The following is a 24,329-nucleotide window of genomic DNA, read 5'->3' as shown; positions in this document are numbered from 1 at the left end:
ACTGAGTACTTCAGTAACATTTCCTCCAATCCACTATGTGCTAACTAGGGATGGAGAGACAGAATCCAACCACATGTGTTCCCATGTGTGTGGGAAACATTACACGAGCTAGTCTCTTGCTCGGTCAATTGCACGTTAGAGAATGAGCCTAGAGAGAGGATGGGGCTGGTGATGTGGACGAGGTTCTTCTAGTTTCTTTCACGTCAACATCGTACATGAGCAGGGCTATTATTTTAAAAATAATTAACAAAAAATTGTGTCTTACCAGAGATTTATACAACCATAAAATTATATGTCGGTTAGTTTTAAGACATTGAATTGGAGTAATAATTCAAAATAAAATTCTGAATAAAGGTTCTCACCAACCAAATGAATATGCTTGTGACCTAAAAAGTCTCTTTCATGTAGATGCGCAGTCGCGAGGTAAACTATTGCCTTAAATTACAGTTAACTACAAATGTGTCAGCAGAGCCCATATCATATCAAATAGTCTTTCTGCCGTCCATGTAATCATGCTGACTTTTTTCACTGGTTTTTGGGTAGAAGTTTAGGACCTGATGACTATGATCTCTGTGTTTTGTGTCTGGGACAGATGGCGATCTATGCCAGATGTACAGGAGGAGTCAGGCTCCCAGGTCATGCACTTCTGCACTGCTTTGACTGTCAGATTGATAATACTATTTATCCCCCTAGGTTTTTTTGTTATTTTTTAAATGTAGATACGATTTCTATTGCTTTTATGATTATTTTTTTATAGCGAAGTTTGTTATTTAGTAAATTATACTTTGAATCTTAAATTTTTAGACTATATAGGGCCGTGTTCCCCAACTCCGGTCCTCAAGAGCCACCAACAGGTCATGTTTTCAGGATTTCCTTAGTATTGCACAGGTGATAATTGCATTTTTTTTTCCCACCTGTCATTAATCTGGACCAACCTGACCGCTACTTAAGAAGTCTTGACCCCCTCCCCCATCACTTCCCCTGACGAAGCTGCATCCTGCAGCGATACGTGTGGGGCTTTCCCCATACTACTTGGGTCCTGGGACTGTATGACGGCTGACGCCACGCTCTGGACTGCCTGATACGGTGATGTTCCCTCATATTTAGCCTTTTGGCTTATTTCTCTGACATTGTTCTGCCCTTTTTCCTTCAACTGTAATGGTTTGAGTTGGCGAGTTTATCTTATACGCTCCCTATATCACTTTAACAGGCTCGTCCCTCTGTGATACTGGTAGCCTTGCCTTTTTATATGGACTATTTTTGGTATTTAAACTCCAATTTATTTTTTTTTAGGGGGTTTATACTTATCTCCTTTTGCTGCAATTTAGTAGGCTTATTGAGGCCCCCTTGCTAGCATTAGCAGGCTTATTGAGGCCCCCTTGCTAGCATTAGCCTTTTCATTTATATAGGGGCACTCCTGCACTATATGGTACTCTGGGGACGCCCAGAGTTTACCTGCTACCTTGCTCTGTGCACATAAGCCATTGTGCACATAAGTCACCGTTTGTGCACATGTGTTGTGCCATTTATGCTACATCTTTGTGTCTAAAGGTACCGTCACACTAAAGCGACGCTGCAGCGATACCGACAGCGATGTCGATCGCTGCAGCGTCGCTGTTTGGTCGCTGGAGAGCTGTCACACAGACAGCTCTCCAGCGACCAACGATCCCGAGGTCCCCGGTAACCAGGGTAAACATCGGGTTACTAAGCGCAGGGCCACGCTTAGTAACCCGATGTTTACCCTGGTTACCAGCGTAAACGTTAAAAAAACAAACACTACATACTTACCTTCCGCTGTCTGTCCCCCGGCGCTCTGCTTTCCTCTGCACTGTCAGCGCCGGTCAGCCGGAAAGCAGAGCGGTGACGTCAACGCTGTGCTTTCTGGCTGGCTGGCGCTGACACAGGATGCAGGAGGAGTGCAGAGAAGCACAGCGCCGGGGGCAGACAGCTGAAGGTAAGTATGTAGTGTTTGTTTTTTTAACGTTTACGCTGGTAACCAGGGTAAACATCGGGTTACTAAGCGCGGCCCTGCACTTAGTAACCCGATGTTTACCCTGGTTACCAGTGAAGACATCGCTGAATCGGTGTCACACACGCCGATCCAGCGATGTCAGCGGGAAGTCCAGCGACGAAATAAAGTTCTGGTCTTTCCTCAGCGACCAACGATCTCCCAGCAGGGGCCTGATCGTTGGTCGCTGTCACACATAACGATTTCCTTAACGATATCGTTGCTACGTCACAAAAAGCAACGATATTGTTAACGATATCGTTATGTGTGACAGTACCTTTAGATTTACCAAAGTACCAGCAGTGTGTTGGTGGCATGACTCACCATATATTATTGTATCTTTAGCTGTCTCCATATATTGACTCTGTATAGGACCATTGGTGTGTTGGTTGTATTTTAATATATGTTTTTATTGGTGTTTTCTGTCTTCTTCATTAATAAATAAATTTTTGTATTTTTGCAACTTACCGTAATTATATTCTGGGTGTGCACCCTATATGCATAGTCTCTTTTCTTGTTTGTTTGGTATATGCTGCTGCTATGCATTGAGCTGCACCCCTTATTATACTTACCTTATAGGTCGCAATTGGCCCCTCGCCCATTGGTAGTGCTCCCTAGCTCTCCCTCTTCCTTCGCAATACTAAGAAAATACTGAAAACATGGCCTGTTGGTGGCTCTTGAGGGCCGGAGTTGGGGAACACTGATATAGGGCAAATGTGTTTCTTCTGTATTCAGGATGCAGTAGCGTTTCACTTGTATTGGGCAATCGGTGCAAGGAAGACATTTTCATTATATTTTCATAATATCCTGTTTCTTAAAGTGGTTGTTCCTGTTAGAAGATCCCGCTCCCCGGGTGCAGTTTATTACAAATTAAAAAAACAAACATATTTACTTGCATTGTCCGGGTTTAGCGCTGTGCCTCCCATTCTGCTTCCATCGTCTGATACTGGCAGCAGCGCTGACATCATGTTGACAGCACTGCAGCCAATCACTGAGCTCAGCGGCTTTTTCTGAGTTGAGGTAACGCCCCTATCAGTGATTGGCTGTTGATGTAACCTCAGCGCTGCAGTCATCCTCAGACACTAGGGGCAGCAGCGGACACTCAGTGGTTGTGCAGGACAATGAGTGAAGTGCAGTTTGGTTTTTATAACGCCCTGCACCCAGTGATAGGGATTTTCTGAATGGGGACAACCTTTTTAAGAAACCTAATAAATATTTCTTAGAACCTAAAATCATTTGTTATATCTAGTGAAACTAAGCAACAAAATCATGTCTTGTTCAGGTAGACACAAAAAGCATCCTGTGAAAATAATAACAAAATAACTCCCCTGCTGATAAGATCATCGACCAGAGCCCTACCGACGTCTTCCTACCTGCTGACAGTCATATGTTCGTCACACTGCAACAATAATGTTGCACTGCAAAAAAGGCATCAGGGATGTTGGCAGGTAGAGGAGGTTGGGGGGTTTCTGGTCAATCACGGATCACCAACGTAGCTGCTGGAGCAGTGCCTTGTAAATTATTATTATTATTATTGTAGCTCCATTTACCGTAGTAAACTGTATATGCAAACGAGGCTGAAGATCTGTATCCTTAGTCACTCCAGCTCTATTCCTAGTCTAGTGTCACCTCCTATTGCTTGACTGACAAGGCTGTGAGGCAGGAGGGGGAGTTGCTGGGAGGGGAATAGAGCTGGAGTGACACAGGCTTTGAATCTACCATAATCCTTCAGCCTCATTTGCCCTTTCAATATAAACCATGATTTCTCTGAATTGAAAGAATGGACTGGCCATTCAAAGGTATTACTGGAGTTGTCTTTGAAAGAGCTGCATGCACATATGTATATGTCTGATAACTGTTTTTGTATTTGCAGAACTGTCTGCAGCGCTGTAAATATCTACATATTAACCTGCAGTGACTGTCCAGAGAATTGCACTTATGTCCTTATGAGCAGTAAAATCACCTTCCTTCTTGAACTCCTCATACAGCAGTTGTCGGTAAGTTGACTCTTCTCTTTGGATTGAAGTTCTAATGCTATTGAACTTCTGGTTACGTTTAAACGTATCAAGACTTCTGCCTCATTTTTCTGTTTGGCATTGAAAATATTGTTAATAATCATGGTCCATACAAGTATCATGTTTCGCAGACATCTGATTTTGCAGTAAGAGGAAGATTTAATTACAGAATGACCTATTGTTTAAATCAGGTTTTTATGTTAAATGCATTTTATGTAGTCAATATTAAAAAAAAATTTTTAAAGAAATCTTGCAATTTCCACACAGGTGATAAAGTCTTAATCAGACTTATCCTTCTTATTCTTTACAGAAGATAGGATCCACTAGTCACAATAGGGGATGGTGACAGCTCACCTTCTCCCCCTCTCTTCACAATGTCTTTTGCCCAGATCAAAGCATGCCTAGAAAACTCTCCTATTTTAGACAATGAGTCTGAGCCAGTGTAGCGCTGCCTATGTCATTGTAGCTGCTGAAAAGAACAAAAAGTGTGAGACCTAGCCTAGTAGCCAGTGTGAAAATTGCACAAATTCCGTTATTTTTATTTATCTTTTTCAATATAGATGGTAATGTAAGAGAAAAAAAAATCTAATAAAAATGCATTTAAAGGGAACCTGTCACCCCCAAAATCGAAGATGAGCTAAGCCCACCAGCATCAGGGGCTTATCTACAGCATTCTGTAATACTCTAGATAAGCCCCCGATGTATCCTGAAAGATGAGAAAAAGAGGTCAGATTATACTCACCCAGGGGCGGTCCCGCTGCGGTTCGGGGCCTCCCATCTTCTTACGATGAAGTCCTCTTCTTGTATTTACGCTGCGCCTCCGGCGCACGCGTACTTTGCTCTATTGAGGGCAGAGCAAAGTACTGCAGTGCGCAGGCACCGGGCCTCTGACCTTTCCTGGCGCCTGCGCACTGCAGCACTTTGCTCTGCCCTCAACAGGGCAGATAAAGTACACCTGCACAGGAGCCACGACAGGAAGCAAAGAGGACGACATCGCATGAAGATGGGAGGCACCAGACCCGGACCGCGACGCCCATCGGACCGGACCACACCGGGACCGCCCCTGGGTGAGTATAATCTAACCTCTTTTTCTCATCTTTCAGGTTACATCGGGGGGCTTATCTATAGCATTACAGCATGCTGTAGATAAGCCCCTGATGCCGGTGGCCTTGGCTCACCTTCGACTTTGGGGGTGACAGGTTCCCTTTAACATAAAAATCTGATTTTCAAGCAGCACTCCAGCATTTTCTCTTTTTTAATATTGTATGCTCTAAGGCTAAGTTCACATTAGCATATTTGTGCGCAGCGTATCATTTAAACGCATGCTTAAGCTGCATTTTTTATCCACATCAGCTTACGCATGACGCCAAAGAAAGCTGCGTGTGCATGCGTTTGCGTTGTTTATGCCCATGCGTTCGATATTTCCCTGGGGAAAATGGGTATGCGGACAATGCTTTTCCTGTAGAATTTCCTTGACACAAGACACACACAATGGGCGTGTCTCATGGGATTTCTATATATAGACCCTGCACAGATGAAAGCCTCATCTTTTGATGCTGTATCCAGCTGCAAGATGGATCTTAACGTGGAGAGCTTTAATCTTAATTTCTCATTGAAATTTCTGTGGCTTGTGAGAAGACGTCGTCGTCGCTATTGGCAACACCCCATCGTTGAACACCGAGAGAGCCGTGGAGCCTACCACTCGTTGTACACCGAGCTTCTTGAAAACCCGGGGAAGTTTTTTGACTACACTAGGATGTCGGAACAGAGCTTCAATGACTTGCTGCTACGTGTCCAAGGATCCATCACCAGGCAGGACACACAACTACTTCAAGCAATTCCTGCTGAGGAACGTCTGTTGGTGACCCTGAGGTACGTAATTTTGAAAAAGAAACACCTGTACCGTAATTAGTATTATTGTTATAAAAGCCATGTACTGATTTTTAGTTTTTTTTCTGTTGGCAGAATACTGGCTACCGGAGAGACCTTAAGATCTCTACAATTTCAATTCCGGATTGGAGTGCCCACCCTTTCATGGATAGTTGCAGACACCTGCCGTACTTTATGTGACGTTCTGCGTGAATAATTCCTCCCCCAACCCACAACTGAACTCTGGCTGGAAAATGCTGCAAAATTCCAGGACATTTGTAATTTTCCAAACTGTTTGGGTGCTGTGGACAGCAAAATTCCAGGACATTTGTAATTTTCCAAACTGTTTGGGCGCTGTGGACAGCAAACATATTCGGATTATGAAACCTGCTAGAAGTGGATCCAAGTATTTAAATTGCAAAAAAAATATTTTTCGATTGTCCTCATGGAGATTGCAGATGCTGACTGTCGACGTTGACGTTGGCTCATTTGAACGAGGAAATGACTCTCAGACTTTTAAAGACTCTGACATGGGCCAGTGTTTGTATGGTGATAATTTCAATTTTCCAATGCCACGACCTCTTCTGAGCACTGAAGGACCGCCAATGCCGTTTGTTGTTGTTGGGGATGAGGCGTTTCAAATGTGTGCCAACCTCATAAAACCGTACTCAAGTCAGGACTTGAATCACACCAAAAGGATTTACAGCTACAGACTGACAAGGGCACGAAGAACTGTGGAGAGTGCCTTTGGTTTGCTGGCATCTAAGTGGCGCATTTTGGGAACAGCCATCAATCTAAAAACTGAGACAGTTGATGAGGTTGTCAAAGCGTGTGTTGTTCTGCACATTTACATCCTGGCAAAAGAGCAACACCACTTAGAACTTGAGGAACCTGTTATTAGGACATTGCGGGATTACCAAGATCACCCTCTGATGACTACAGTGGAAGTTCTCCAAATGAGGGATAACTTTTAACTTTGCTGCTTACTTTGTTTCTGATATTGGACGTGTGACATAGCAAGATGAAATGGTTTAATCCGCTTGTAAATGTACCTGTATTGTTTGCTGACTTTAATAATAACACCTCCACTATAACACCCGTTATACAATACACACGTGTGCGTTTTCAAATAAAGAGATAAACACAGTGATCGTGAAAAAAAAGATTTTTTTATAAACAAAAATAAAAACAATTTTTAGTTTAACAAACATTAATTTGAAAACAATAAATAAAAATTGGATTTAGGTTCGGGGTCTGTTCGATGGTGTGACATTGTGGACCAGGGGATGTCGGGCTGGAATGATTGCGTAGGAGTGGATGAGGGAGTGGCAACAAAATGGATGATTGGGTCATTGGGGATTGGGGTCATTTCCATTAGGAATGGAAAATAAATTGGAAGGAATAGACACATTGGAAGGGATAGGCACAAGGGAAGGTGTAGACAGATTGGATAACAGAGACACATTGGGAGGTAAGGGTTGAGGTGGTGGGTAATTTTTTTTTGCCAAGCTTTCTTCTCCCTGGAATTTGTTTTTGGTGTGTACAGGGTGCCTTTTTTTTTGCTGTTCCCTCACCGTTTTTTTCTTTTTTGTCCAGGGGTTGCTGCACTCGGCGTGGTGGAAGCAGCATGCTGCAGTAGTGCTACACTTGGCTGTGTGGTGGGAGCTGCATGCTGCAGGGGTACTGCACTCGGCTGTGTGGTGGGAGCTGCATGGGGTGCTCCACTCGGCTGCGTGGTGGGAGCTGCATGCTGCAGGGGTGCTGCATTCGGCTGCGTGGTGGGAGCTGCAAGGGTGCTGCACTCGGCTGTGTGGTGGGAGCTGCATGCTTCAGGGGTGCTGCATTCGGCTGCGTGGTGTAGCTGGGAACTAGGAACTGCCGTAATGTCCAGCGGTGGTGGTGGAGGATAGTTCACTTGTGTTGAAGACAGTTGTTGGTATCCAAGTCCTTGTGGAGCTGACGCATTCTGCCACTGGTGCTGTGCTGGCCCTTGTTGCTCTGTAGGAAGCAAAATGTGTGGCAGCTGGTGATATCGTGACTGCATTTGGGACTGCTGCATGGCCTCTCTGTAAGCAGCCTGACAGGCCTTCATTATATAGAGCTGGAGATCAGGCGGAAGGTTTTCCGACACGCCCCGCTCTATTGCGGGAAAAAAATGTTGCGCCGGTCTCTGAAGGTCAGCTTCCAGGCGGTCAAGGCATCTGTGGACTTCCTGGAAAAGTGTGTTCACCTGAGTGAACCCACTATCCAGTCTTTCTACAACCGCCCTCATCCTGGAAGATCAAGCTTAAGTGAATAAACTCGCCCATGTTTGACTTCTCCCAGACCCTCTGCCGCTGGCAAGAAGACCCAACAAAACCAGTGGCAGAGGGCTGGGAGAGGGGAAAACCTGATGGACTGGCTGACTCTTCCCCAGCCTGTGAAGCCTGCCTGGTTGCTCCATCACTGGTGGATGATTAAGACTGTTTGTTGGCTGGTCAATGAGGGGCCACTCCAACTGAGGGCGATCCAGGTTGTGTTGTGCTGCTCCAGGTTCTGTGTGGGGAAAAAAAAATTACATAAAAAAGACTTTATACAATAGTAAGACGACACAAAGATACTCCCGTTCAATGAGCAACCGCAGGCCTCAGAAACTAACGCATACGATGGTATTTATATTTTGTGAGCTTTGGAGCAGCACCACTTCGAACCCGAATCTCCACTCTCTCCATATCCTTATTGAAGCGATCCTTCATCGAACGCCAACGGACTTTTACTCTCTTCACTGTGAATAGGGAAGAAATTTTTTTTTTAAATAAATTGTAAAAAAAAAGGCACCTACATTTACAGGAAAACAGACGCTTCAGACCACATTACAATACTTACGAAAATCCTTTCTGTCTTGTGGGGTGGCATGGTCCCAATCAGCCAACAGCAATCTGGCCACTTCTTCCCAGAGTCATCGAATCAATCCTGAGTCAGAATGCTGACGATCACGGGTGTCCCGCAATGCTACTCGCTCTTGCACAAGAGGAATGAGTTTGTCATTGTCAGTCTCGAGTTTGCCTTTCTCACGCCGTGGAACCTATAGATCAAATAAAATAAGAAAATATATATGTCATACAGTTTTAAAGATACAAAACTGAAAACAAATTCATTTACAACTCTGATAATGAAAAGACTACTTACATGCAGTCTTTCCTCAGGAACTTGAGCATGACGATCCTGGGAAGATTAATTTCCACTCGACTGCTCCTGCTCTTCCGCACTGGAAGGATCCTGTAAAGAAAATACATGATTTACCACATGTGTAGTATTGACAGTAAGTACATACCAATCAGTAAATCAAATGTGATTACATAATCAGTGTTATGTCCACTCTTGGAAGCAGAGTCTTCACTGGAGGACATGTTGGAATAGCAGGCAGCAGTCAAGTGACACACTACAGAAAAGAACAGATAAAAAAAATTAAAGTTGTTAAGAGCCAACAACAATGTAGCCAAAGAAAAATTAAAAAAAAAAAGCCAAAATTAAAAACACAATGGACGCCAATACTTACATTACAGGCAGTAGTCCAACAGCACAGAAGTCAGGCACAGCAGCACAGCACCATGACAGCAGCACAGCACCGGGACAGCAGAACTATACCGTGACTGCAGCACGGCACCGGGACAGCAGAACTACACCGTGACAGCAGCACAGCACCATGACAGCAGCACAACACTGGGACAGCAGCACAGCACCGGGACAGCAGAACTATACCGTGACTGCAGCACAGCACCATGACAGCAGCACAACACCGGGACAGCAGCACAGCATCGGGACAGCAGCACAACACTGTGACAGCGGCACAGCACCAGGACCGCAGAACTACACCGTGACAGCGGCACTACACCGTGACAGCAGCACATCACCGGGACAGCAGCACAGCACTGTGACAGCAGCACAACACCATGACAGCAGAAGAGCACCAGGACAGCAGCACAACACCATGACAGCAGCACAGCACCAGGACAGCAGCACAACACCATGACAGCAGAAGAGCACCAGGACAGCAGCACAACACCAGGACAGCAGCACAGCACCAAGACAGCAGCACTGCACCGTGACAGCAGCACAACACCGTGACAGCGGCACAGTACCAGGACAGCAGCACAGCACGAGGACAGCAGCACTACACCAGGACAGCAGCACAACATCAGGACTGCAGCACAACACAGTCTACAAGGAAAAAAAGCAAAACATAAGACACTAAGTGACGAAGAGTGTGAGATTGGGCAGAGCAACATAGTAATGTAAAAGTACAGACACTCATAATTGCATTAAGTAGCAGCTGAGAGGGCCAGTACCACACCTCCGGACAGGAGAAATCCATGACAGGACCAATCCAAGACGGCAGCACCGCACAGTCTACAAGGAACAAAAAGCAAAGCATAAATACAGAGTACAGACTGCAGTGAGAGAGACAGACAGACATTTTCAAAGCTTCTATACTTACATACAGAGTCTTAAGATCACATCCAGAGTCTTGAGAGTACTGGACTTCCAGTGTCCACAACCACTTTTATACAGCTGGGAATTTGGAAGTGGTGAAATCATTTCCTGGACATGCACAGTCCTTAGTACGCGTACGCATGTCCTTGCGTACCAGTGCCTTCCCATAGACAGTAATACATTGTTTTGACGCACTCATGCGCATATTTGACGCGACAAAAAATGCAACATGTTGCATTCGGCAGGCACGGCGAAACAACGCATGCGGACGGATCCGTATCCAAACTGTTGCAAACGCATGTCCCCGCATACACAATGTTAAAGATAGACGCATGCAGATCTGTACGCAGGCATACGCTGCGCACAGATACGCTAATGTGACCACGGCCTAAGTCTTATATTTGCCAGCCGGTATCTTCTACTGTTATAGGCACCCCTTCGGTTGGTCTCCTTTCGTTTCTGCCTTACACTGAGAGCTTAACCGTTAGATCTGACTTCCGATCAGTCACAAGATGGCGGCAAACAATAGATTTCTGGTGACTTGCACTGACTGCTGCCAATCTACATTTCTGCCTCTCTAGTCATTACAGATTTACTGCTTTACATCTATACGCAGCTCTTCCATTGCATCCATAATTCAGATAGCATAGATTTTTAGCTTTTTAAGTTGGCTAAATTGCGTCTTCCTTTATTTATTAGTATGTTTGTGTCCTGTTCTCTACGCATTTTATTTTTGGGACTAGTGGTTCTTTTTCAGTCTTCAGTACTTTTTTTGGTATGTTATATTCTTCCTTTGCTACCAGCTTTGGCAGTTACAAATTATTATAAAGCTTTAGTCTCTTGTTTTTTAAAATATGTTAAATTGTCACAATTCCTCCTTTAGCAAAGCGATAATGATTATTTCAACTCTTTCAATGCATAGAAACTAGAGAAATTCAGAGTAGTTTGTGGAGCCGATGTCTCAGCAGTAGAGGAGCACACTTAATATTTAATTAAAAATGTCATTTCTAATTCATTCCTACTCAGAATTGTATGATATTTAGTAACTGCGTTCATAAGAAGACTTTGGTGTGCAAATCTGTCCTCGAGCCAAGTCATTCAGTAATTGAAAATCTATGTATGTGACTTAAATAATTTACTCAACTTCTTTAGAATCAGACAAAAATGTGATTGTTTAGGGACATTTAATGGGAGACCTTGTTTGCTTGTCTGTGAAACATTCATTACGTACAATACCTTTAATTTTGCAGTGCAATAACTGTCATTCCATTCTTCAGTCCATCAGTGCATCCATCCGAATATGTATGGTATGCTAAAAGGACAGCGTGTATGGGTCTGGTACTAGACTGCCATGCAATTGTGAAAAAGTTATGAAATTAAATAATGTAATAGTTACTTACTAGTGATGAGAGTGTGTGCTCGGATAAGGTGTTATAGGATAAGGTGTTATCTGAGCATGCTCGTGTGCTAATAGAGTATCTTCGGCGTGCTCAAATATGTTCGAGTCCCCGCGGCTGCATGTCTCACGCTGGTTCAACAGCCGCAACGCATGCAGGGATTGTCGAACAAACAGGCAATCTCTGCATATGTTGTGGATGTCGAAACAGCACGAGACATGCAGCCGTGGCTTTCGAACATATTTTAGCACGCTGAAGATACTCTGTAAGCACCAGAGCATGCTCAGATAACACCTTATCCCAGCACGCCCGCTCATCACTATTACTTAAATATTTTACTTTATTCCCATCTTTAAAAAGCTTCCCATGAAGTAGGATAAATATCAGCCATTTACTGTTTTCCACAACTTTTGCTGCTGGACAACCGTCAGCTACTACAAAATCTCATATCTGTGACTCGCCTTAGGGCAAATCCATATATAGTGGGTTCAGTATTTCTGTTGTTTACCCAAAATTGAGACAAAGCATAGCAATTCTGCCAACCTCAACCTTAGGGTGCATCCGCACAATGGATGCGCTGTTGAAAACTTTCATATCAGCAGTGGACTAGACAGAAATTGCTCTCTTAGCAATCTAAGCAAATATCCGCACCTTCAGAGATCGCTATGTAGCCACATGTAATCCAAAGAGCAATCCGCAGCATTAGATTGATTGCCAATTTATTTTTTCTCATTCAATTAAATTGGGATAATCCGAAACATATTTTTGCACATGAGAAATTTAAATTAAAGGGAATCTGTCACCCCATTTTTGGCCTATAAGCTGCCGCCGCCGCCATCAGGGGCTTATCTACTGCATTCTGTAATGCTGTAAATAAGCCCCCAATGTAACCTGAAAGAGGAGTAAAACAAGTTAGATTATACTCGCCTGGCGCCGATGGGCGTCGCTATGTGGGTCCAGTGCCTCTCATCTTCATGTGATGACGTCCTCTTCCTTGCTTCCTGTAACGGCTCCGGCGCATTGCAGTGAGCAGGCATCGGGCCTCTCTGACCTTTCCCAGCACCTGCGCACTGCAGTACTTTGCTCTGCCCTCAACAGGGCAGATAAAGTACGCCTGTGCCAGAGCTGCAACATGAAGCAAAGAAGAGGACAACACCGCATGAAGATGGGAGGCGCCGGACCGCGACGCCCATCGGACCGGACCGCAGCGGGACCGCCCCTGGGTGAATATAATCTAACTTGTTTTTCTTATCTTTCAGGATACATCAAGGGCTTATCTACAGCATTACAGAATGCAGTAGATAAGCCCCTGATGCCGGTGGCCGCAGCTTATAGGCCAAAAATGGGGTGACAGATTCCCTTTAATAAATCTGTACTGCTGGTCAATTTTCACGAAAACTTTCTGCAGCATTTGGATGAGATCTGGAAAAATATTGTGCTATGGAAGGTCAACAGTATTTTTTTGGGGGGTAAATTCACCCAAAGGGGTATGTCCACAAGGGTCGGACACACACTGCAAATTTTCTAAGGTTGTGGAGGAAAAAATTTGCAGCATAAATGGACCGTCACTGTTTTCATATTCACAGCCTGCCTAATAATGTTGCCAATTTGCACAACAAATTTCACTCTGTGTGATAAATCTGCATTTCCACTTAGAAATTGGGTCTGTTACTTCTACAGATTTTAGCTATGAAAATGTCTATGTGGATGTCCCCTCGAAGTAACCTCTATGGCAACTATGCAACGAAATCCTCATGTAAGAAGACATTTAGATTTTGCTGCAGATTTACTGCTAAAAATTCCATAGCAAATCTGTTGCATGTGCATTCATCCTTATGTCGTTTTAACACATCCATGAAATCTGGACGAATACTCGGCCAATGTCTGGATCTCCTGAGCTGAGCTAACTGCTTCATATATGCCTATGAGGTTGTGCCAGGTCTTCTGATGTAAGCACTTCCCATGAACATGGACCGTATGAAACTGGCCTTATCATGCATACTATCATTCTATAAGGTGTGGTTGATCGGCTCACTTGGCTAAACACGGAGGTAGACACAAGTACACTGTTTCTTTAAATCTTCTGCTGGTGTATTATACATGTGGCATAAACCAACACAAGTGAAAAATAAACACGGCCTTTTGAGCAAAACAGGAAAACAAAACAAAATAGTATACAGTCGCTCAGGATATAACGGCCAAGATCAGTACAGTTTAACACAAAACCACTTCTCTGCAGCTGCCGGCTCCAGACCCACTGAACACTGAATGTTTATGGAGGCCAACTATTTAAACTCCAGACCACACCCTGGGATGCAGATAAGGTGGACACCCTCCCACCCGCTCTATGGTTGTGCACAAAAATCCAGCCCTTAAAATGGCCGTTTATCCCCTCTCAACCCACAGTGTGCTGGAGCAAACTTCTGGGTTTCAAAAACTACTGCTAATAAATCTCCTCAGTGAAACGTATCTCCCCTCCAGCACTTTGCCAGTGACTTTGTCACAAAGGGTTTAACCACCTCTTTCATTGACAGTTAATTGTTAAATCCTTTTCGGAATAAAACACTTCACTGCCGAAATTCAGTGTTCTGCCTTTTCTTTTTCCTTTATATTTGTCTTGTGTAAATCCCAGGATTGAATTGTGTGTATCCCTGACTTTGTTACTCAATTACTATCTGTTTTCCCAGAATATTCCTGGGACTCATTATTTTTTATTTTTTTACCAAGGTGCTAATGTGCTGTAAGAACTAAATGTTTCCCTATATATGTTGTAATAAACAAATATTTTTTTGTTCGATAGGTGACCTAAGTGCTCCTATCTTTTCATTTTAGGCTATGTGCACACGTTCAGGTTTTTTCGCGTTTTTTCACGCTAAAAACGCTATAAAAACTCATTAAAAATGCATACATTATGCATTCTATCATTTAGAATGCATTCTGCATGTTTTGTGCACATGGATGCATTTTTTTTCCGCGAAAAAAACGCATCGCGGTAAAAAAATGAGCATGTTCATTATTTTTGCTGATTTTCTGCGTTTTTTCCCGCAATTCTATGCATTTGGGAAAAACGCACCAAAAACGCATAAAAAACGCATGAAAAACACGGTAAAATTGCGGTAAAAACGCATGCGGATTTCTGGCAGAAATGTCCGGTTTTTGTCAATTTCTGCAAGAAATCCTGACGTGTGCACATACCCTTAACCCCTTCGCGCCAGCCGCCGTACTAGTACTGCGCTGCCGGCACTGCATAAGTGCCAGCAGCAGTACTAGTACGGCGCACCGATCACCGCGGTCTCGCGCTGAGCGCCGCGGTGATCGGGTGCGGGTGTCAGCTGTATATGACAGCTGACACCCCGCAGCAATGCCCACGATCGGCGCTATCGCCGATCGCGGGCATTTAACCCCTCTGATGCCGCTGTCAGTAGTGACAGCGGCATAGAGGGGGATCGCGCAGGGACGGGGGCTCCCTGCGCTCTCCCACCGGAGCAACGCAATGAGATCGCGTTGCTCCGGTGACCCGGAAGGAGTCCCCGGATCCAAGATGGCCGCCGGACTCCTTCCGGGTCATGAAGTGACCTGGCTAGCCGGCGCCTGCTAAGAGCAGGCGCTGGAAAGCCAGCTAAGCTGCCTGTCAGATCGTTGATCTGACAGTGTGCTATGCACAGTGTCAGATCAACGATCTGATCTAATACAGAGATGTCCCACCCTGGGACAATGTTAGAAAGTAAAAAAAAAAAAATAGAATGTGTAAAAAAAAAATTTAAAAAAATCCCCAAATTAAAAAAAAAAAAACATTTCCCAATAAATACATTTATTTATGTAAAAAAAAAAAAACAATAAATGTACACATATTTGGTATCGCCGCGTCCGTAACGACCCGCTCTATAAAACTATCACACTAGTTAACCCCTTCAGTGAACACCGCAAAAAAAAAAAAAAAAAAACAAGGCAAAAAACAACGCTTTATTATCATACAGGCGAACAAAAAGTAGAATAACACGCGATCAAAACGACGGATATAAATAACCATGGTACCGCTGAAAACGTCATCTTGTCCCGCAAAAAAAAAGCCGCCATACAGCATCATCAGCAGAAAAATAAAAAAGTTATAGCTCTCAGAATAATGCGATGCAAAAACAATTATTTTTTTATATAAAATAGTTTTTATTGTGTAAAAGCGCCAAAACATAAAAAAATTACATAAATGAGGTATCGCTGTAATCGTACTGACCCGAAGAATAAAACTGCTTTATCCATTTTACCACACGTGGAACGGTATAAACGCCCCCCCTAAAAGAAATTCAGGAATTGCTGGTTTTTGTTCATTCCGCCTCCCAAAAATCGGAATAAAAAGCGATCAAAAAATGTCATCTGCCCGAAAATGTTACCAATAAAAACATCAACTCGTCCCACAAAAAACAAGACCTCATATGACTCTGTGGGCCAAAATATGGATAAATTATAGCTCTCAAAATGTGGTGATGCAAAAACTATTTTTTGCAATAAAAAGCGTCTTTTAGTGTGTGACAGCTGCCAATCATAAAAATCCGCCAAAAAAACGCTATAAAAGTAAATCAAACCCCCCTTCATCACCCCCTTAGTTAGGGAAAAATAATAAAATGTAAAAAAATGTATTTATTTCCATTTTCCCATTAGGGCTAGGGTTAGGGTTAGGGCTAGGGCTAGGGTTAGGGTTGGGGTTAGGGTTAAGGGTTTCAGTTATAATTGGGGGTTTCCACTGTTTAGGCACATCAGGGGCTCTCCAAACGCGACATGGCGTCCGATCTCAATTCCAGCCAATTCTGCTTTGAAAAAGTAAAACAGGGATCCTTCCCTTCCGAGTTTTCCTGTGTGCCCAAATAGTGGTTCCCCCCAACATATGGGGTATCAGCGTTCTCAGGACAAGTTGGACAACAACTTTTGGGGTCCAATTTGTCCTGTTACCCTTGGGAAAATAAAAGCATAGGGGATAAAATATCATTTTCGTGGAAAAAAAAAAATTTTTATTTTCACCGCTCTGCGTTATAAGCTGTAGTGAAACACTTGTTGGTTCAAAGCTCTAACAACACATCTAGATAAGTTCCTTGGGGGGTCTAGTTTCCAATATGGGGTCACTTGTGGGGGGTTTCTACTGTTTAGGTACATCAGGGGCTCTGCAAATGCAACATGACGCCTGCAGACCAATCCATCTAAGTCTGCATTTCAAATGGCGCTCCTTCCCTTCCGAGCTCTGCCGTGCACCCAAACAGTGGTTCCCCCCAACATATGGGGTATCAGCGTTCTCAGGACAAGTTGGACAACAACTTTTGGGGTCCAATTTGTCCTGTTACCCTTGGGAAAATGAAAGCATAGGGGATAAAATATCATTTTCGTGGAAAAAAATATATATTTTATTTTCACGGCTCTGCGTTATAAACTGTAGTGAAACACTTGTTGGTTCAAAGCTCTCACAACACATCTAGATAAGTTCCTTGGGGGGTCTAGTTTCCAATATGGGGTCACTTGTGGGTAGTTTCTACTGTTTAGGTACATCAGGGGCTCTGCAAATGCAACATGACACCTGCAGTCCATTCCATCTAAGTCTGCATTTCAAACGGTGCTCCTTCCCTTCCGAGCTCTGCCATGCACTCAAACGGTGGTTCCCCCCCACATGTGGGGTATCAGCGTACTCAGGACAAATTGGACAATAACATTTGTGGTCCACTATCTCCTGTTACCCTTGGGAGAAAAAAAAATTGCGGGCTAAAACATCATTCCGTCACATTTCCTCCAGTCCCTTTCCCCGGCTGTCACCTCTCACCTAACAAAAATATTCAACCTTTCCCTCACTTCCGGTATTTTTCCCTCCTCATTTAAGCATGCCATCATACATCCATTACTTAAAAAACCATCCCTCGACCAAAACTGTGCCGCTAATTATAGACCTGTCTCTAATCTTCCCTTCATCTCTAAACTCCTCGAACGCCTGGTCCACTCCCGTCTTACCCGCTATCTCTCAGATAACTCTCTTCTCGACCCTCTTCAATCTGGTTTCCGCTCTTTACACTCTACTGAAACTGCCCTCACTAAAGTCTCTAATGACCTACTAACAGCTAAATCTAATGGTCACTACTCCATGCTAATTCTCTTGGATCTCTCTGCAGCATTTGATACTGTGGATCATCAGCTCCTCCTCACTATGCTCCGCTCCATCGGCCTCAAGGACACCGTTCTCTCCTGGTTCTCCTCCTATCTCTCTGACCGGTCCTTCACTGTATGTTTCGCTGGTTCCTCCTCCTCTCACCTTCCCCTTACTGTTGGGGTTCCTCAAGGATCAGTCCTAGGCCCCCTCCTCTTCTCTTTGTATACTGCCCCTATTGGACAAACAATCAGTAGATTTGGTTTCCAGTACCATCTCTATGCTGACGACACCCAACTATACACTTCTTCTCCTGATCTCACGCCTGCCTTATTAGAAAACACCAGTGATTGTCTTACCGCTGTCTCTAGCATCATGTCCTCCCTCTATCTGAAACTAAACCTGTCAAAAACTGAACTCCTCGTGTTTTCTCCCTCTACTAACCTACCTTTGCCTGACATTGCCATCTCCGTTTGCGGTTCCACCATTACTCCAAAGCAACATGCCCGCTGCCTTGGGGTCATCCTTGATTCTGACCTTTCATTCACCCCCCACATCCGATCACTGGCTCGCTCTTCTTACCTGCATCTCAAAAACATTTCTAGAATTCGCCCTTTTCTTACTTTCGACTCTGCAAAAACTCTTACTGTTTCACTTATTCATTCTCGTCTGGACTATTGTAACTCTCTACTAATCGGCCTCCCTCTTACCAAACTCTCCCCGCTCCAATCTGTCCTGAATGCTGCTGCCAGGATCATATTCCTCACCAACCGTTACACCGATGCCTCTACCTTGTGCCAGTCATTACACTGGTTACCCATCCACTCAAGAATCCAGTACAAAACTACTACCCTCATCCACAAAGCACTCCATGGCTCAGCACCACCCTACATCTCCTCTCTGGTCTCGGTCTACCACCCTACCCGTGCCCTCCGCTCCGCTGATGACCTCAGGTTAGCATCCTCAATAATCAGAACCTCCCACTCCCGTCTCCAAGACTTTACACGTGCTGCGCCGATTCTTTGGAATGCACTACCTAGGATAATACGATTAATCCCCAATCCCCACAGTTTTAAGCGTGCCCTAAAAACTCATTTGTTCAGACTGGCCTACCGCCTCAATGCATTAACCTAACGATCCCTGTGTGGCCTATATTAAAAAAAAAAAAAAAAAATTAACTGGTTCATGCAGCTTTACATGAACACCCAAGCCTTACACTATGGCTGGTCCGAATAACTATAGCAATTGTTACCATCCACCTCTCGTGTCTCCCCTTTTCCTCATAGTTTGTAAGCTTACGAGCAGGGCCCTCACTCCTCTTGGTATCTGTTTTGAACTGTATTTCTGTTATGCTGTAATGTCTATTGTATGTACAAGTCCCCTCTATAATTTGTAAAGCGCTGCGGAATATGTTGGCGCTATATAAATAAAAATTATTATTATTATTATCATTTTGTGGAAAGAAAAAATGATTTTTTAATTTTCACAATGCTACATTCTAAACTTTAGTGAAACAATTGGGGGTTAAAAGTGCTCACCACACATCTAGATAAGTTCCTTAGGGGGTCTTCTTTCCAAAATGGGGTCACTTGTGGGGGGTTTCCACTGTTAAGGCACGTCAGGGGCTCTCCAAATGCGACATGGCGTCCGATCTCAATTCCAGCCAATTTTGCATTGAAAAGTCAAATGGCGCTCCTTCCCTTCCGAGCTCTGCCATGCGCTCAAACAGTGGTTTATCCCTATATATGAAGTATCGACGTACTCAGGACAAATTGCAAAACAACTTTTGGGGTCCAATTTATCCTTTTACCCTTGGGAAAATAAAAAATTTGGGGCAAAAAGATCATTTTTTGTGAAAATTAAATATAATTTTTTTTTTACGGCTCTACATTATAAACTTCTGTGAAGCACTTGGAGGTTCAAAGTGCTCACCACACATCTAGATTAGTTCCTTAGGGGGTCTACTTTCCAAAATGGTGTCACTTGTGGGGGTTTCCACTGTTTAGGCACATCAGGGGCTCTCCAATCGTGACATGGGCTCCGATCTCAATTCCAGCAAATCTCGCATTGAAAAGTCAAATGGCGCTCCTTCCCTTCCGAGCTCTGCCATGTGCCCAAACAGTGGTTTACCCCCACATATGGGGTATCAGCGTACTCAGGACAAATTGTACAACGTCTTTTGTGGTCCAATTTCTCCTGTTACCCTTGGTAAAATGAAACAAATTGGACCTGAAGTAAAAATTTTGTGAAAAAAAAAGTTAAATGTTCAATTTTTTTAAACATTCAAAAAATTCCTGTGAAGCACCTGAAGGGTTAATAAACTTTTTGAATGTGGTTTTGAGTACCTTGAGGGGTGCAGTTTTTAGAATGGTGTCACTTTTGGGCATTTTCTGTCATATAGACCCCTCAAAGTCACTTCAAGTGTGAGGTGGTCCGTAAAAAAATGGTTTTGTAAATTTTGTTGCAAAAATGAGAAATCGCTGGTCAACTTTTAACCCTTATAACGTCCTAACAAAAAAAAATTATGTTTCCAAAATTGTGCTGATGTAAAGCAGACATGTGGGAAATGTTGTTTATTAACTATATTATGTGATATAACTCTCTAATTTAAGGGCATAAAAACTAAGAGTTTGAAAATTGCTAAATTTTCATAATTTCCGACAAATTTTTGTTTTTTTCACAAATAAATGCAAGTCGTATCGAAGAAGTTTTACCACTATCATGAAGTACAATATGTCACGAGAAAACAGTGTCAGAATCACCAGGATCCGTTGAAGCGTTTCAGAGTTATGACCTCATAAAGTGACAGTGGTCAGAATTGTAAAAATTGGCCCTGTCACTTAGGTGAAAACAGGCTTTGGGGTGAAGGGGTTAAAGTTCTATTCCTTCCATCTCTTGCGTTTACTATTGAGCGAACAATGAGTCAATTTCCTGGGACTTGCAGCCATATTTCTGGCAGAGTGCTGCATTGATCTCTCTTTTTTGTGTGTGTCGCTATCTGTATAAAAACTCTGTTCCCTTCTCTCCTTTATTTTTAATTTTTTAATTATTCCCCTTTATTCTTGCCTTCTAAATTCTGCCAGTTTACAACTGTCTACATCATCCTGCCAAGACAATCTTTAGATTGAATTCATAGCGTTTTCAAAAATACTTAAAATACATGCCTTTTTTTTTCAAGAGTATAAAAAGCTGAAAAACTAGTGTTTGTGAAGGAGATCTAAGATAAGGAATAGCAGTTTAGCATGTCCTCATGGTCTAAACACAATGGACAATATTTATCAATTAATTTGATTAAATTAAAAAACTGATTTACAGTGGAGGGAATTTACTAGATTTATTTGTGCCCCCCAAAAAGTCTTAATTGGATTGCACCACATTCATTATGTGTTTTAGACCCTTTTTCTAACTCCATAGACAACAGTTATAGCTTTGCACGAAAGAGTGTGGATTTGTGAGAAAAGCCTCATGACATTACATGAGACACAATGTGCCAAAATTGTCCTAAAATATTGGAGTAAATTTCTGCCTCAAAGTGAACCAACTAATAAGTGGTGTAAACATAGACTTAACAGTCAAACAGCATTAAGCCCTAAATATGAGTGAATCCGAACTGTAAAATCTGTGGACTAAAGTTTGGTGAAACACGACAAATCCGAACTTCCATGGGTACGCCTGTCCCTATTAGACTCTATTAAATCTACGGTATTCTAAGATTAAATACCTACAAATATGGTAAGCAACCAAGTTGATAGTACAAGTAGATTACATTTTATTAAAAATATATATAAATGGCAGGTTAAAGCAGATCAATCACACTGAATAAAGGAAGCGACAGACACAGCAGGAAGAGCCACAGAGATCAGAACACCCAAGAGAATGAAATATATTGGGTGTCAAACGGGTGAGAATGAGAACTGTTCAGGGTAGGTCAAATAGTTGTGAATAATGACAAGAATACAAACTGATGGAAAATTCTCATAAGTGCAAACATACCATAGGTGACTTGCAATAAGGGGTCTGAGTAGCCCAATCTACTATATAATTCTCTAAGGGTCACTTCCGTCTGTCTGTCTGTCCTTCTGTCTGTCACGGTTATTCATTTTGCTGATTGGTCTCGGCAGCTGCCTGTCATGGCTGCCGCGACCAATCAGCGACGGGCACAGTCCGGAAGAAAATGGCCGCTCCTTACTCCCCGCAGTCAGTGCCTGTCGCCCGCATACTCCCCTGCGGTCACCGCTAACACAGGGTTAATGCCGGCGGTAACGGATTGCACACTCCGTTACCGCCGCTATTAACCCTGTGTGTCCCCAACTTTTTACTATTGATGCTGCATATGCAGCATCAATAGTAAAACGATCTAATGTTAAAAATAATAATAATTAAAAAAAAAAAAACCTTATTCTCACCTTCCGCCGTCGTGTCCTCTCCTCGGCACTGCAAGCGGCAGGTTCCGCTTCCAAAGATGCTATGGGAGAAGGACCTTCCATGACGTCACGGTCATGTGACCGCGACGTCACGGTCATGTGACCGCGACATCATGGAAGGTCCTGCGCTCATACCAATCCTGGGACCGGACACCGCACACAAGCGCCGGAACTACAACGGGCTCTTCGGATGGTGAGTATGTTTCTTTTTTATTTTTTAACCTGTTACATACGTGACTGGGCAATATACTACCTGGCTGGGCAATATACTACGTGTCTGTGCTGTATACTACGTGACTGGGCAATATACTACGTGGCTCTGTGCTGTATACTACGTCGCTGTGCAATATACTACGTCGCTGTGCAATATACTACGTGGCTCTGTGCTGTATACTACGTCGCTGTGCAATATACTACATCACTGGGCAATATACTACGTGGCTCTGTTCTGTATATTACGTGGCTGGGCAATATACTACGTGACAGGGCAATATACTAAGTGGCTGGGCAATATACTAAGTGGCTGGGCAATATTCTACGTGGCTGGGCAATATACTACGTTACAGGGCAATATTCTACGTGGCTGGGCAATATACTACTTGGCTGGGCAATATAGTATGTGGCTGGGCAATATACTACGTGGCTGGGCAATATAGTACATGGCTGGGCAATAGGGTACGTGGCTGGGCAATATGCTACGAGGACATGCATATTCTAAAATACCCGATAAGTTAGAATCGGGCCACCATCTAGTAGATAATAAATTGGAACCTGTCAGCAGGATTGTGCTCCGTAACCTACAGACACTGTCCGGTCAGCGCCGTTATACTGAATAAAATGATACTTTGGTTGATGAAATCCGTCTTGAGGCTGTTTCTTAATCCTTATTTTCAGTTTTGTAATAATGATATGCTCGTGTCCTAAGGCGGGGCTGGTGTATGTGGTGCTCTGATTATATATTCATAATGCAGACTGCTGACAGGTCACTGATCCCTCAGTGACCTGCCCCCTAGATTACATAATGAATAACTACATACTGTATAAAAAACGCTTCTGCAGGCAGGTGCTGGCCGTGGCAGAGCATAGAATAAGAATAGTGATCAAAATGAGTGCTTGTGATGCAATGGCACCAGTCCCAAAGTGCGTATCAGTCCTAGTCTTTAACCCCTAACGAAAGGTACAGTTATGCTCATGGTCATTAATAATATGCAGAAAACATATGTTCTAGGCTGAGTAAAACTAGGAGAGTCATTAGTAGAGGAGGATCTAGGTGCACTTGTAGATCACAGACTAACAACATGCAGTGTGCAAAAAGGGTTTTGGTACTGTTCTCTTTTGGTCCAGAGGATGAACAAGTGGAATCATGAGAGAAAGATTAGCTCTCTATTAGTGGACTGGATGGTGCAATATGGCTGTGCATGTGTCCGTTATCTTTATCATTTGCCATCCCTCGGTTGACGTTGTTGTCTTTTTTTCAATCGTATTGTTTATATACCTTTATGTACTATGTGTATAAAAACTCAGCAGCATATTCAGGGCCGAATCATTAAAAGGAACCTGTCACCACTTTTTTGCTCTATCAGCTAAAAATATCATTTAATTGCTTATCAGGTATGCATTCCACATCTACATTTGAAACCCCCCGACACCCCATGTATCACCCATAAAAACCTTTTTAATTTGTCCTGCGCTGAATGTTAATTCAGTCAGATGGGCGTTGCCTCTGTTCCCTCACTCCACCCCTCCTCAGTTTGCTGTACGCATTCTTCGCAGTGAATCTCGCAGAGCGCGTACAGACTTTGCACATTGCAATGTGACCTCGCGCATGCGCAATATGCTTTGCCCTATTGCGGGCAAAGCCGAAAAGCAGTATGGCACATGCGCCATACTGCTTTTCGGCTTTGCCCGCCTTTGGGCAAGCATACTGCGCACGCGCGCGGTCACATTGCAACGCGAGATTCACGGCAAAGAATGCGTACAGCAAGCTGAGGAGGGGTGAAGTGAGGGAACAGAGGCAACGCCCAT

General features: G+C 43.5%; 1 protein-coding gene across 2 annotated transcripts in view; it reads left to right on the top strand.

The window, feature by feature from the left end:
- The window catches only part of SCAPER (S-phase cyclin A associated protein in the ER), a 419,051-nt gene that overhangs the window by 317,028 nt on the left and 77,694 nt on the right, over positions 1–24,329 (top strand). For both annotated transcript variants that reach the window (XM_069765538.1, XM_069765539.1), the window contains exon 24: positions 3,882–4,005. In XM_069765538.1, the coding sequence (XP_069621639.1) occupies positions 3,882–4,005 (124 nt within the window). The remainder of the gene's footprint in view (positions 1–3,881; positions 4,006–24,329) is intronic.

The sequence above is a fragment of the Ranitomeya imitator genome, chromosome 4, assembly GCF_032444005.1.
Source record: "Ranitomeya imitator isolate aRanImi1 chromosome 4, aRanImi1.pri, whole genome shotgun sequence".
Lineage (NCBI taxonomy): Eukaryota > Metazoa > Chordata > Amphibia > Anura > Dendrobatidae > Ranitomeya > Ranitomeya imitator.
Note: the sequence above shows the minus strand (reverse complement) of the source record. Positions and strands in the feature narration are given on the sequence as shown.